This window comes from Gobio gobio, assembly GCF_949357685.1.
Source record: "Gobio gobio genome assembly, chromosome: 14".
Lineage (NCBI taxonomy): Eukaryota > Metazoa > Chordata > Actinopteri > Cypriniformes > Gobionidae > Gobio > Gobio gobio.
This window is the reverse complement of record NC_137107.1, coordinates 49,898,444-49,913,443: the sequence shown is the minus strand read 5'-3', so window position 1 is coordinate 49,913,443 and position 15,000 is coordinate 49,898,444. Positions and strand designations below refer to the sequence as shown.

The 15,000-nt window shown below is 39.5% G+C and overlaps 1 protein-coding gene across 2 annotated transcripts in view; it reads left to right on the top strand.

Moving 5' to 3' along the window:
- wdr7 (WD repeat domain 7) overlaps positions 1 to 15,000 on the top strand; it is a 183,760-nt gene that overhangs the window by 153,452 nt on the left and 15,308 nt on the right. For both annotated transcript variants that reach the window (XM_079835629.1, XM_079835628.1), the window contains exon 22: positions 6,708 to 6,894. In XM_079835629.1, the coding sequence (XP_079691755.1) occupies positions 6,708 to 6,894 (187 nt within the window). The remainder of the gene's footprint in view (positions 1 to 6,707; positions 6,895 to 15,000) is intronic.

The following is a 15,000-nucleotide window of genomic DNA, read 5'->3' as shown; positions in this document are numbered from 1 at the left end:
GTTATTCCCAGACTTTAAGGTTAAACTCCTCGTCTTTTCCACGGCCGATGGATTTGTGCCGCAGTGTTCCAGAATCAAAGGCCGGATTAGTCCGAGTGCGGTGTGTGCTTAGTCTACAACCCGCACTCCTCTTAAACCTCCAGCTCTGGACACACACCGCTGCAGCCCAGAACAAAGAGCCCGATCCCCGCAGCGCTGGAGGAAGTGGGTGCGCGGTTCAGGGCACAGGGAGGTTTGACACGTCTGAGACGACAGGCGGGATGAGTCCGGTCACGAGGAGACACCTGGAGTTCAGATCAATGCTTCCTCTGAGTGTGTGTGTGTGTGTGTGTGACAGGTCCTACTCTTCCTCCTAAAGCCGGCCAGTGGGTGTGGCTAACAGGCTCATCATCAGAGCGATGTCCACCTGTCCTTCCCTCTTTAAAGCTTGGGCTGTGTTAGTGTCCCGGTTGTTTGTTTAACTTGCTTTTGTTATGTTTGGAGTATTTTGTTTTCTATGTTTGATACACTATCATCATTGCACCAGGCAGACGTTACAAATGTTTTCTTGTTTTATAATTTTTAATATAAATGCTCTTTGTTGCAACCGTACTGACTTCCTCCTGTTCATTTGTCACGGCTTTGAGTCGGTAATGACAAATGTGGGGGCTCGTCCGGGATATGAACGCCGGACCTCACAAACTAAAACGAGAGTCATACACCTACACCAACTTCTGACCACACTAGGGCGACATACACTCATCTAAAGGATTATTAGGAACACATACTAATACTGTGTTTGATCCCCTTTCACCTTCAGAACTGCCTTAATTCTACGTGGCATTGACTCAACAAGGTGCTGAAAGCATTCTTTAGAAATGTTGGCCCATATTGATAGGAGAGCATCTTACAGTTGATGGAGATTTGTGGGATGCACATCCAGGGCACGAAGCTCCCGTTCCACCACATCCCAAAGATGCTCTATTGGGTTGAGATCTGGTGACTGTGGGGGCCATTTTAGTCCAGTGAACTCATTGTCATGTTCAAGAAACCAATTTGAAATGATTGGAGCTTTGTGACGGTGCATTATCCTGCTGGAAGTAGCCATCAGAGGATGGGGACATGGTGCTCATAAAGGGATGGACATGGTCAGAAACAATGCTCAGGTAGGCCGTGGCATTTAAACCATGCCCAATTGGCACTAAGGGGCCTAAAGTGTGCCAAGAGAACATCCCCCACACCATTACACCACCACCACCAGCCTGCACAATGGTAACAAGGCATGATGGATCCATGTTCTCATTCTGTTTACGCTAAATTCTGACTCTACCATCTGAATGTCTCAACAGAAATCCAGACTCATCAGACCAGGCAACATTTTTCCAGTCTTCAACTGTCCAATTTTGATGAGCTTGTGCAAATTGTCGCCTCTTTTTCCTCTTTGTAGTGGAGATGAGTGGTACCCGGTGGGGTCTTCTGCTGTTGTAGCTCATCCGCCTCAAGGTTGTGTGTGTTGTGGCTTTACAAATGCTTTGCTGCAGACCTCGGTTGTAACGAGTGGTTATTTCAGTCAAAGTTGCTCTTCTATCAGCTTGAATCAGTCGGCCCATTCTCCTCTGACCTCGAGCATCAACAAGGCATTTTCTCCCACAGGACTGCCGCATACTGGATGTTTTTCCCTTTTCACACCATTCTTTGTAAACCCTAGAAATGGTTGTGCGTGAAAATCCCAGTAACTGAGCAGATTGTGAAATACTCAGACCGGCCCGTCTGGCACCAACAACCATGCCACGCTCAAAATTGCTTAAATCACCTTTCTTTCCCATTCTGTGGAGTTCAGGAGATTGTCTAGACCAGGACCACACCCCTAAATGCATCAAAGCAACTGCCATGTGATTGGTTGATTAGATAATTGCATTAATGAGAAATTGAACAGGTGTTCCTAATAATCCTTTAGGTGAGTGTATATATATACATACTAGGGCTACACATATACATACTAGGGCTACATATATACATACTAGGGCTACATATATACATACTAGGGCTACACATATACATACTAGGGCTACATATATACATACTAGGGCTACATATATACATACTAAGGTGACATATATACATACTAGGGCTACACATATACATACTAGGGCTACATATATACATACTAGGGCTACACATATACATACTAGGGCTACATATATACATACTAGGGCTACATATATACATACTAAGGTGACATATATACATACTAGGGCTACATATATACATACTAGGGCTACACATATACATACTAGGGCTACATATATACATACTAAGGTGACATATATACATACTAGGGTTACATATATACATACTAGGGCTACATATATACATACTAGGGCTACATATATACATACTAAGGTGACATATATACATACTAGAGCTACATATATACATACTAGGGCTACATATATACATACTAGGGCTACATATATACATACTATGGCTACACATATACATACCAGGGCTACATATATACATACTAGGGCTACACATATACATACCAGGGCTACATATATACATACTAAGGTGACATATATACATACTAGAGCTACATATATACATACTAGGGCTACATATATACATACTAGGGCTACATATATACATACTAGGGCTACACATATACATACTAGGGCTACATATATACATACCAGGGCTACATATATACATACTAGGGCTACATGTATACATACCAGGGCTACATATATACATACTAGGGCTACACATATACATACTAGGGCTACATATATACATACTAGGGTGACACATATACATACTAGGGCTACATATATACATACTAGGGCTACACATATACATACTAGGGTGACACATATACATACTAGGGCTACACATATACATACTAGGGCGACATATATACATACTAGGGCTACATATATACAAACTAGGGTGACACATACATACTAGGGCTACACATATACATACTAGGGCGACATATATACATACTAGTGCTACATATATACATACTAGGGTGACATACATACTAGGGCTACATATAAACATACTAGGGTGACATATATACATACTAGGGCTACATATACTAGGGCTACATATGTACATACTAGGGTGACATACATACTAGGGCTACATATATACATACTAGGGCTACACATATACATACTAGGGTGACACATATACATACTAGGGCTACATATATATATACTAGGGTGACACATATACATACTAGGGCTACACATATACATACTAGGGCGACATATATACATACTAGGGCTACATATATACATACTAGGGCGACATATATACATACTAGGGCTACACATATACATACTAGGGCGACATATATACATACTAGTGCTACATATATACATACTAGGGTGACATATATACATACTAGGGCTACATATAAACATACTAGGGTGACATATATACATACTAGGGCTACATATATACATACTAGGGTGACATACATATTAGGGCTACATATATACATACTAGGGCTACACAAATACATACTAGGGTGACACATATACATACTAGGGCTACATATATACACACTAGGGTGACACATATACATACTAGGGTGACACATATACATACTAGGGCTACACATACATACTAGGGCGACATATATACATACTAGGGCTACATATAAACATACTAGGGCTACATTATTACATACTAGGGTGACACATATACATACTAGGGCTACACATATACATACTAGGGCTACATATAAACATACTAGGGCTACATATATACATACTAGGGTGACACATATACATACTAGGGCTACATATATACATACTAGGGTGACACATATACATACTAGGGCTACACATATACATACTAGGGCGACATATATACATACTAGGGCTACATATATACATACTAGGGCGACATATATACATACTAGGGCTACACATATACATACTAGGGCGACATATATACATACTAGTGCTACATATATACATACTAGGGTGACATATATACATACTAGGGCTACATATAAACATACTAGGGTGACATATATACATACTAGGGCTACATATATACATACTAGGGTGACATACATATTAGGGCTACATATATACATACTAGGGCTACACAAATACATACTAGGGTGACACATATACATACTAGGGCTTCATATATACACACTAGGGTGACACATATACATACTAGGGTGACACATATACCTACTAGGGCTACATATATACATACTAGGGCGACATATATACATACTAGGGCGACATATACATACTAGGGCTACATATATACATACTAGGGCGACACATATACATACTAGGGCTACACATATACATACTAGGGCTACATATATACATACTAGGGTGACATATATACATACTAGTGCTACATATATACATACTAGGGCTACACATATACATACTAGGGCTACATATATACATACTAGGGCTACATATATACATACTAGGGTGACATATATACATACTAGGGCTACACATATACATACTAGGGCTACATATATACATACTAGGGTGACATATATACATACTAGGGCTACACATATACATACTAGGGCTACATATATACATACTAGGGTGACATATATACATACTATGTATGGTCATACAACGGTTTCGTTCGGTCTGTATTTCACACAGAGTAATGTGTGAGGGCTCGCCTCTTCAGAAACACTTTAAGAAACCCAGAACACACACACACACACAGACGGATGAAGTTAGGATCTGCTGAAAGCTTCGGCTGGAATCTGTCTGCATCAATTACCTCACCTCATTGTTCTCGGCTGCTGTGGTAATTACCCGGCGACCTGTTGCCGTTGCCACAGGCCCGTTAGCAGACGCGGATAAATCCAGACGCGCGGCAGATAATTGTGTCTGTGATTATTAAGCAGTTGATCTATCACAAACAACATAAACATTGATCAGATCAGCTGATGTGCGACAGATTTAGTGTGTGTGTGTGCTGTCGCTCTTACACAAAATACAAGATAAATGCATTTAAATGTTTTTGCATGCAGAACACACAATCACAGCTCTCTCTGTTTTTCAACGTAGTTTATGCAAATGAGCAGTGACACATGATGATCATCTACCAGCAACATCAGTGACTTCACAACCTCCAGCGCTTTAATAGCTGTCAGTGTGAGCGGCGCTTTAGTGTGTGTGCGCCAGGTCACATGTGGTGACCTCTGCCCCCTCACCCTCCCACACATATTGACAGTTGCCATGGATACAGCATGTGGGATTGTTGTTGACTAATAGACGACAGCGACCGAGTGAACAAACCCCTCGTTAGAGCTCAACTGATGGACTCACACACACACACACACACACACACACACACCGCTCAACACCATACTACACACATGCTAGTGCTTCGGTTCGGGCTCGGTACGATGGAAAACTATTTGTGTCATTCAGGTTTTGTACTCAACATTATATTTGGCATGTCATTTCCAGATATTAGCCCATAAATGGAAAAAGACACATATTTTAAAAACTAAATATAAATAAAAACAGTTCACAGGGCCTTATTATTGTAAAGATACATTTATTTATAAAGAAAGAAAGACATTATTAACGTTTTATGAATTCAGTTGATTAGACATCATTTTTGATTATTAAAATTTTCATTAATATAAACAAATTTATATTTACTCAAATGTATTATAAATATATTGAAATGTATATAAAGAAAATGTATCTATATAATATTTCTATCTATCTATCTATCTATCTATCTATCTATCTATCTATCTATCTATCTATCTATCCATCTGCCTATCTATCTATCTATCTATCTATCTATCTATCTATCTATCTATCTATCTATCTATCTATCTATCTATCTATCTATCTATCTATCATCTATCCATCTGCCTATCTATCTATCTATCTATCTATCTATCTATCTATCTATCTATCTATCTATCTATCTATCTATCTATCTATCTATCTATCTATCTATCTATCTATCTATCTATCTATCTATCTATCTATCTATCTATCATCTATCCATCTGCCTATCTATCTATCTATCTATCTATCTATCTATCTATCTATCTATCTATCTATCTATCATCTATCCATCTGCCTATCTATCTATCTATCTATCTATCTATCTATCTATCTATCTATCTATCTATCTATCTATCTATCTATCTATCTATCTATCTATCTATCTATCTATCTATCTATCCATCTGCCTATCTATTTATCTATCTATCTATCTGCCTATCCATCTATTTATTTATCTATCTATCTGCCTATCTATCTATCTATCTATCTATCTATCTATCTATCTATCTATCTATCTATCTATCTATCATCTATCCATCTGCCTATCTATCCATCTATCTATCTATTTATCTATCATCTGTTCATCCATCCATCCATCCATTTTTTTCTTTATGTTTTTTCTTTATTCATTTGTTTATTTCGGTGAATCTTCTATTAGATTGTGTTGTGTTACTCCACACAGTTTCTCTAATTTAGAAAAAATTGAGCTTTATCTCTGGGGTTAAATATATATTCGGACACGCGTTAATGTGCTCTCAGACTTTATCCTGTGAGAATGTGTGTGTTGTGACTGAGGCTGCATCAGCGGAGCATCAATATTTCCGCCTACGGACCTGCAGACAGTCCTGATAACGTCTCCAGTCAATCAATATGGATATTAATAACCTTCTCTCTGTCTCCTCGCAGGTAAAGCCTTGACGTTTCTCCTTCTGCAGCCGCCCAGTCCCAAGCTGCCCCCCCACAGCACCATCCGCCGCACAGCGATCGATCTGATTGGCCGAGGGTTCACGGTGTGGGAGCCGTATATGGATGTGTCCGCCGTGCTCATGGGTCTGCTGGAGCTGTGTGCTGAGGCCGAGAAGCAGCTGTCCAAGTGAGACTCGCACTCACACTCCTACAGGCCAGCACAACCACTATAGTGTTCTCTATACCAGTGTTTCCCAACCGGGGTGCCGCGTAAAAGTCCTTCAAATATATACTTTTTGTTGTCCAAATTTTTCAAATAATTCTCTCTTTGTAAACTTTGTTCAATGCATGCGAGTGCTATGTTTGAATATGACCTGTCATTTTCGCCGTCATAACCCGGGTTTAGTGCCAGAAGACGCAAATGAGAAGCCGTGCGCTGTGAGAAAATCTGTCTCTGTGCACTCATCCGAGAGCGCGCACACGTCTCACAGCGCGCAGATATTGAGTTCTCTTTCAAGTCTTGATCTTGAACGGACAACTATGTCAACATGTCCATCTAGATGAGTATTCTAGTCTCAGACATAGTCTGTATATGCCTTAAGTGAACTTTATACAGTCGAGAAAGACGACGCATATCCATTAGGGGTGTAACGATTCGTTTTAACAACGATTCGATTCGTATCACGATTTGAGGTTGTCGATACGATTCAAGGACGATTTTGGTTCATTTAGAACGATACGATCCGAAACGATTCAGTGACCTGAAATCGATTCAGTAACTTTTTAGCCAAAAATTGTGTGACTGAAATAAATATCTGGATACTGGTCAGTGCAGGTGAAATTTCCAAGATTCCTGTTGTTTCTTGTAAGGGAATCAGGTATCAATTAATTATGGATATAAACAAACAAGTAAACAACAATTAATGGCAAATGCATTCAAATTTTATTTGAATAAAGTGCAATCAACAGTTTAGGTTGAATTAACAGGAAGTTAACCTTTTCTGCTCTCATTTTCAATATTCAATACATTTTCAATAAAAGCACAGTAAGTGCAGCCAACATTTCAACAGTAGGTTAACCTGCTACTTCTGCTTTTGTTATCCAACATAATAATATTACAATATTAATATCAAAAATAAAGTGCAACTAACTTCTCTTCAGGTTTAATTAATAGTAGGTGTACCTGTTACTTTTGCTGTTGTTTTTCAACATTAAAATAATATAAATACAATATTAATATCAAAAATAAAGTGCAACCAACATTTCTTCAGTTTGAATAAACTGGCTGAACCTGCTACTACTCTCAGTTTAATAAACAAACAATATTTAACAAAAGATAAAATGTAACCAACTACTCTTCAATGACTCTACATATTTCTTTTTCAAAAATATCAACATGATCTGACCGCAGAACACTTCTCTGTGCATTCACTATGTCGCCAGCAGTACTAAAAACTCGCTCTGCAGGCGCACTGGTCCCAGGAATGCACAGGTAACATTTAGCAAGGGTTGAAAGTACAGGTAACACGTTACTAACTTAGCTCTTTCTCCTGGTGACTTGATAATTTCTCGCTGGTTGGCTTCTCCTCTGCCATCCGCCATGCTGTTTTGTTTTCTTAGCGCTGCTGCTGGTGCGTGCGTTGCGATGATGTCACAGATAGGCAGACTGAATCGAGTAACGTTTAACGCCTTTATCATTAAAAGTGCTAAGAAAAAACATCCATTTAAAGTCTGACGTGCTTAAATCCAATGCGTTATTTCCTATGATCGATACAATCGATTGATTACCTTTTAAAACGATGTTAGATCGATATATGTCGTCCGGAAGGCCAACTTGCCGAGCACAGATCGATGTAGTTAGATCGTAGGAAAATAAATCGATACATCGATGTAGTAGATGAATCGTTACACCCCTAATATCCATGCATTAGGTCTTAAAGGGGCAGTAGCATTAGGTCTTAAAGGGGCAGTAGCATTAGGTCTTAAAGGGGCAGTAGCATTAGGTCTTAAAGGGGCAGTAGCCTTAGGTCTGAAAGGGGCAGTAGCATTAGGTCTTAAAGGGGCAGTAGCATTAGGTCTTAAAGGGGCAGTAGCATTAGGTCTTAAAGGGGCAGTAGCATTAGGTCTTAAAGGGGCAGTAGCCTTAGGTCTGAAAGGGGCAGTAGCATTAGGTCTTAAAGGGGCAGTAGCATTAGGTCTTAAAGGGGCAGTAGCATTAGGTCTTAAAGGGGCAGTAGCATTAGGTCTTAAAGGGGCAGTAGCATTAGGTCTTAAAGGGGCAGTAGCATTAGGTCTTAAAGGGGCAGTAGCATTAGGTCTTAAAGGGGCAGTAGCCTTAGGTCTGAAAGGGGCAGTAGCATTAGGTCTTAAAGGGGCAGTAGCATTAGGTCTTAAAGGGGCAGTAGCCTTAGGTCTGAAAGGGGCAGTAGCATTAGGTCTTAAAGGGGCAGTCGCATTAGGTCTTAAAGGGGCAGTAGCCTTAGGTCTGAAAGGGGCAGTAGCATTAGGTCTTAAAGAGGCAGTAGCATTAGGTCTTAAAGGGGCAGTAGCATTAGGTCTTAAAGGGGCAGTAGCCTTAGGTCTGAAAGGGGCAGTAGCCTTAGGTCTGAAAGGGGCAGTAGCATTAGGTCTTAAAGAGGCAGTAGCATTAGGTCTTAAAGGGGCAGTAGCATTAGGTCTTAAAGGGGCAGTAGCCTTAGGTCTGAAAGGGGCAGTAGCATTAGGTCTTAAAGAGGCAGTAGCATTAGGTCTTAAAGGGGCAGTAGCATTAGGTCTTAAAGGGGCAGTAGCCTTAGGTCTGAAAGGGGCAGTAGCCTTAGGTCTTAAAGGGGCAGTAGCCTTAGGTCTTAAAGGGGCAGTAGCCTTATGTCTTAAAGGGGCAGTAGCCTTAGGTCTTAAAGGGGCAGTAGCATTAGGTCTTAAAGGGGCAGTAGCCTTAGGTCTTAAAGGGGCAGTAGCATTAGGTCTTAAAGGGGCAGTAGCATTAGGTCTTAAAGGGGCAGTAGCATTAGGTCTTAAAGGGGCAGTAGCATTAGGTCTTAAAGGGGCAGTAGCATTAGGTCTTAAAGGGGCAGGAGCATTAGGTCTTAAAGGGGCAGTATCATTAGGTCTTAAAGGGGCAGTAGCATTAGGTCTTAAAGGGGCAGTAGCATTAGGTCTTAAAGGGGCAGTAGCCTTAGGTCTTAAAGGGGCAGTAGCATTAGGTCTTAAAGGGGCAGTAGCATTAGGTCTTAAAGGGGCAGTAGCATTAGGTCTGAAAGGGGCAGTAGCCTTAGGTCTTAAAGGGGCAGTAGCCTTAGGTCTTAAAGGGGCAGTAGCCTTATGTCTTAAAGGGGCAGTAGCCTTAGGTCTTAAAGGGGCAGTAGCATTAGGTCTTAAAGGGGCAGTAGCCTTAGGTCTTAAAGGGGCAGTAGCATTAGGTCTTAAAGGGGCAGTAGCATTAGGTCTTAAAGGGGCAGTAGCATTAGGTCTTAAAGGGGCAGTAGCATTAGGTCTTAAAGGGGCAGTAGCATTAGGTCTTAAAGGGGCAGTAGCCTTTACTGCTGTCTGTTTAATGTCAAACAACAAAAGACAAGGACATCACTCACTGCTCTTGATTGAATAGCTTTTGTAAGTTTAATAGGATTAATCTTTATTTTATACAGTCAAATATACAATGTTATTTTACATTTGATCAATTTCTGTACCTGAAAACTGTTAGACGTACCTGAAAAACCTGAAAAGCATAGTTTATTTTATTAGTGTCTTTGCTCAATAGTATTTATTTGTGCTGCTGCTTGTATTTAAATTATTTGTTCTTATTATTTTCTTTATTTTTATTTGGCATTAGTCCCTTTTTCCCCTGAACATAGCAAATACTGAACCGTACCGAAACCGTGATACAAACCGAACCGTGAGCAATCTGTACCGTTACACACCTAGCGTAACGTATGCGAGGGGGGGCCACAAAATGGAGAACATTTTCAAAGGGTGCCATGACCGAAAAAAGGTTGGGAAACACTGCTCTATACAATCACATTATGATATGGGTGTGTATTAAAGCATTTCACCATTAATCTGAGAAACTATCGTCAGACACACACACACACTCAAGCTCTTCTCTACAAACCGGCAAAATAAAAGTTTGAAGAAATTATAACAGAAATATATGACTAGAATGTACATATTCAAAGTAGGATTTTAATTTATTTTTAATAAATATCGCATAATTTTTTCTTCTGTTTTTAACGGTAAACCTCTGTTTGTTTGCCAAAAAATAAAAGAAGTTGCTAATTTTTATTTGATTACATTTTTAAAAATGAATTACATTTTTTGCCTCATTTGATTACCCCAATTTTTGAGTGTTAAATCATAAATCCAGAAAGTTAAAAACGGATAAATAATTAAATAAATATCTTTTTTATAAAATATAAATAAAAAAATATAAATATAATGAAACATTTCAAAGGGCCTTATTATTGTAAAATAAATAAATTCTTAAAGTTTTATGAATTCAGTTGATTAGATATTTCATTTATGTAAATGTACATTTACTCAAATTATAAATATATTTCAATGTATATACAGTTACAGTATGTATGTCATTTTTAATATAGTCTATTTATTCTTCTAAAAAATAAGTTTTATTTTAGCTTAATTCAATTGATGATATCTCATTTATATAAATGTATATATTGACTGTAATGTATTATAAATATATTTAAATTTATATACAGTATGCAAATAATTTATAATATTATTTATTCCTGTAAAAAAATATTTGTTTTATGAAATAAATTTAGACATCCTTTTTGATTATTAAAATGTATATTCACTAAAATTATTATACATATATTTAAATATGTATACAGTATGAATGTAATTTAGTTATTGTTGTAAAGAAAATAAATTATAAAAGTTTTATGAATTCAATTGATTAGACCTGATTAGATATTTTTGATTATTAAAATGTTAATTTTTATTAAAATGAACAAATTTATATACATTTATATTTACTCTAATGTATTATAAATATATTAAAAATCTATATACAGTATGTACATAATGTATAATGTTATTTATTTTATTATTGTAAAAAAATAATTATTCAAGTTTTATTTATTAAATTGACGACATAATTTTTAATTATTAAAATTGTAATTGTAATTAAAAATAAATGTATTAATATTAGGGCTGTCAAAAGATTAATCGCGATTAATCGCATCCAAAATAAAAGTTTGTGTTTACATAATATATGTGTGTGTACTCTGTTAATTATTATTTATATATAGATACACACACATTCATGTATATATTTAAGAAAAAAATATTATTTTTATATATAAAACATTTATATATATAATAGATTATATAAATGTATATACAGTATATACATGCAAATATTTATTAAATATATACATGAATGTGTGTGTATTTATATATAAATAATAATTAACACAGTACACACACACATATATTATGTAAACACAAACTTTTATTTTGGATGCGATTAATCGCGATTAATCTTTTGACAGCCCTAATTAATATACATTAAAAATAAATGATTTATATTTAAATTATATATACAAATGTTTGTCAATTATTTATATTTAAATGTATATACAGTGTATATATAATTTATTTATTATTGTATAAAAATATTAAAGTTTTATGAATTCAATTGATTAGACATCACATTTGATTATTCAATTTTTCTTATTATTAAAATAAATACATTTATATAAATAATTTAAATTATATATACAAAATATTGATATTTAAATTTATATACAGTTTTTATATAAATTATAATATGATTTTATTTATTCTTTAATTAAATTAATTACATTTAATCTCCAAATAAATTGTAATTTAACCATTAAACCGAAATCAAGGACGTTTAAAAGGGAAAACACAGAATTTGAGAAAAATAGCATGCATTTAATTTCATAATTGTCTTAAACTTTTAACAAATTGTTGTTAAATTGTAGCCGTTTCATGATTTCAATTAATTAGACGTGCTTTTTGATTGCAAAAATGTAATAAAAAATGTAAAACGAAATGAAATTTGCTAAAAAACGATGAAATGGAGCTTGTAATAAAGTGAGCCGCTGTGATGTGATGGCGCTGGAGGTTGAACCGTTAGTGTTTATGAGTCTGAAATCCTTCACAGCTGCGGACGGTGTTTTCCTGCGGCCCCGTGACAGATGAGAGGCAGGCCCTAATCCGATTGGAGCCCATTAATATGATGTAATGATGTCTCGGCCTCAGGATGGTGGAGACCTCGAACCGAAAGAGGAAACCCATACGTCTGGGCCTTAACCTCCGCGCCCAAACTCCCGCAAACCAGGTTACGTCCAGTCTGATCCGCCCCCCCGCCCGTGCTCACCTCGTTAAGACGAAACACGATCCGAAAAAAATTTATTATGAGTACAAATATGTCTGCGTGTAGCGCGTGCTAATGCCGTTAGAGCCAAATGGCGCTCATTTTTCAGTCGTGATTACGGCCAGAAGTGAACGTACGGCCGAGACGAGAAGAAGCGAGACGTGTATAAATGTCTGGCTCTCTTTCTCTTCACCGGAGGAGGAGGATGAGGAGGAGGAGGAGGAGGAGGAGGAGGAGGAGGAGGAGGAGGAGGAGGAGGAGGATTCTTCTTTGACCCCCAGACTGAAGCAGGGCAACGTTATCTGCTTTTTAAATGGCAAATCCATTTAGCAGCGCTGGAAGACCTTTAGTGTGAGAGTGAGGAGCTGCTTCGGCCCACTGTACGCCACTGAGGGTTATTAATGTGATGATGACGGGAATCTATAAGTGCAGCTAAAAATAAGATGCAGAGACGACAAGTGCAATCTGCTGGCTAAAATAATCATCATATAATCTAAATTAACTCGGAGTGAAATGAAGCTACTCTTAAACATCAAATGTTCAATTGATTGTATTGAAATTTTTGTGTGCGTGTGAAATTTCCTCACGACTAAATATTCCACGCTGGGATTATAACACAGTGGAAGCGATTGGGAATAATTGAGGGTCACAGAGCGGGGTCAGCACATGCTGAGGGTCACAGAGCGGGGTCAGCACATGCTGAGGGTCACAGAGCGGGGTCAGCGCATGCTGAGGGTCACAGAGCGGGGTCAGCGCATGCTGAGGGTCACAGAGCGGGGTCAGCGCATGCTGAGCGTCACAGAGCGGGGTCAGCGCATGCTGAGGGTCACAGAGCGGGGTCAGCGCATGCTGAGGGTCACAGAGCGGGGTCAGCACATGCTGAGGGTCACAGAGCGGGGTCAGCACATGCTGAGGGTCACAGAGCGGGGTCAGCGCATGCTGAGGGTCACAGAGCGGGGTCAGCGCATGCTGAGGGTCACAGAGCGGGGTCAGCGCATGCTGAGGGTCACAGAGCGGGGTCAGCGCATGCTGAGGGTCACAGAGCGGGGTCAGCACATGCTGAGGGTCACAGAGCGGGGTCAGCGCATGCTGAGGGTCACAGAGCGGGGTCAGCACATGCTGAGGGTCACAGAGCGGGGTCAGCGCATGCTGAGGGTCACAGAGCGGGGTCAGCGCATGCTGAGGGTCACAGAGCGGGGTCAGCAAATGCTGAGGGTCACAGAGCGGGGTCAGCTCATGCTGAGGGTCACAGAGCGGGGTCAGCGCATGCTGAGCGTCACAGAGCGGGGTCAGCGCATGCTGAGGGTCACAGAGCGGGGTCAGCGCATGCTGAGGGTCACAGAGCGGGGTCAGCGCATGCTGAGGGTCACAGAGCGGGGTCAGCGCATGCTGAGGGTCACAGAGAGGGGTCAGCGCATGCTGAGCGTCACAGAGCGGGGTCAGCGCATGCTGAGGGTCACAGAGCGGGGTCAGCGCATGCTGAGGGTCACAGAGAGGGGTCAGCGCATGCTGAGGGTCACAGAGCGGGGTCAGCACATGCTGAGGGTCACAGAAGTCGCCAACTTTCTGCAGAGTCAAGAGCTCCAGACCTTCTGTGTCCTTCAGATGAGCTCAAGATCAGTGTGTAGAGCTTCATGGAATGGGTTTCCATGGCCGAGCAGCTCATCCAAGCCTTACATCACCAAGTACAATGCAAAGCGTGGGATGCAGTGGGGTAAAGCGCGCCGCCACTGGAATCTAGAGCAGTGGAGACGTGTTCTCTGAGTGACCAATCACATGACAATCCCATGGACGAGTCTGGGTTTGGCGGTTGCCAGGAGAACGGGACTTGCCTGACTGCATTGTGCCAAGTGTAAAGTTTGGTGAAGGGGGGATTATGGGGTGGGGTTGTTGTTCCAGTGAAAGGAACACTTAATGCGTCACCAAGAC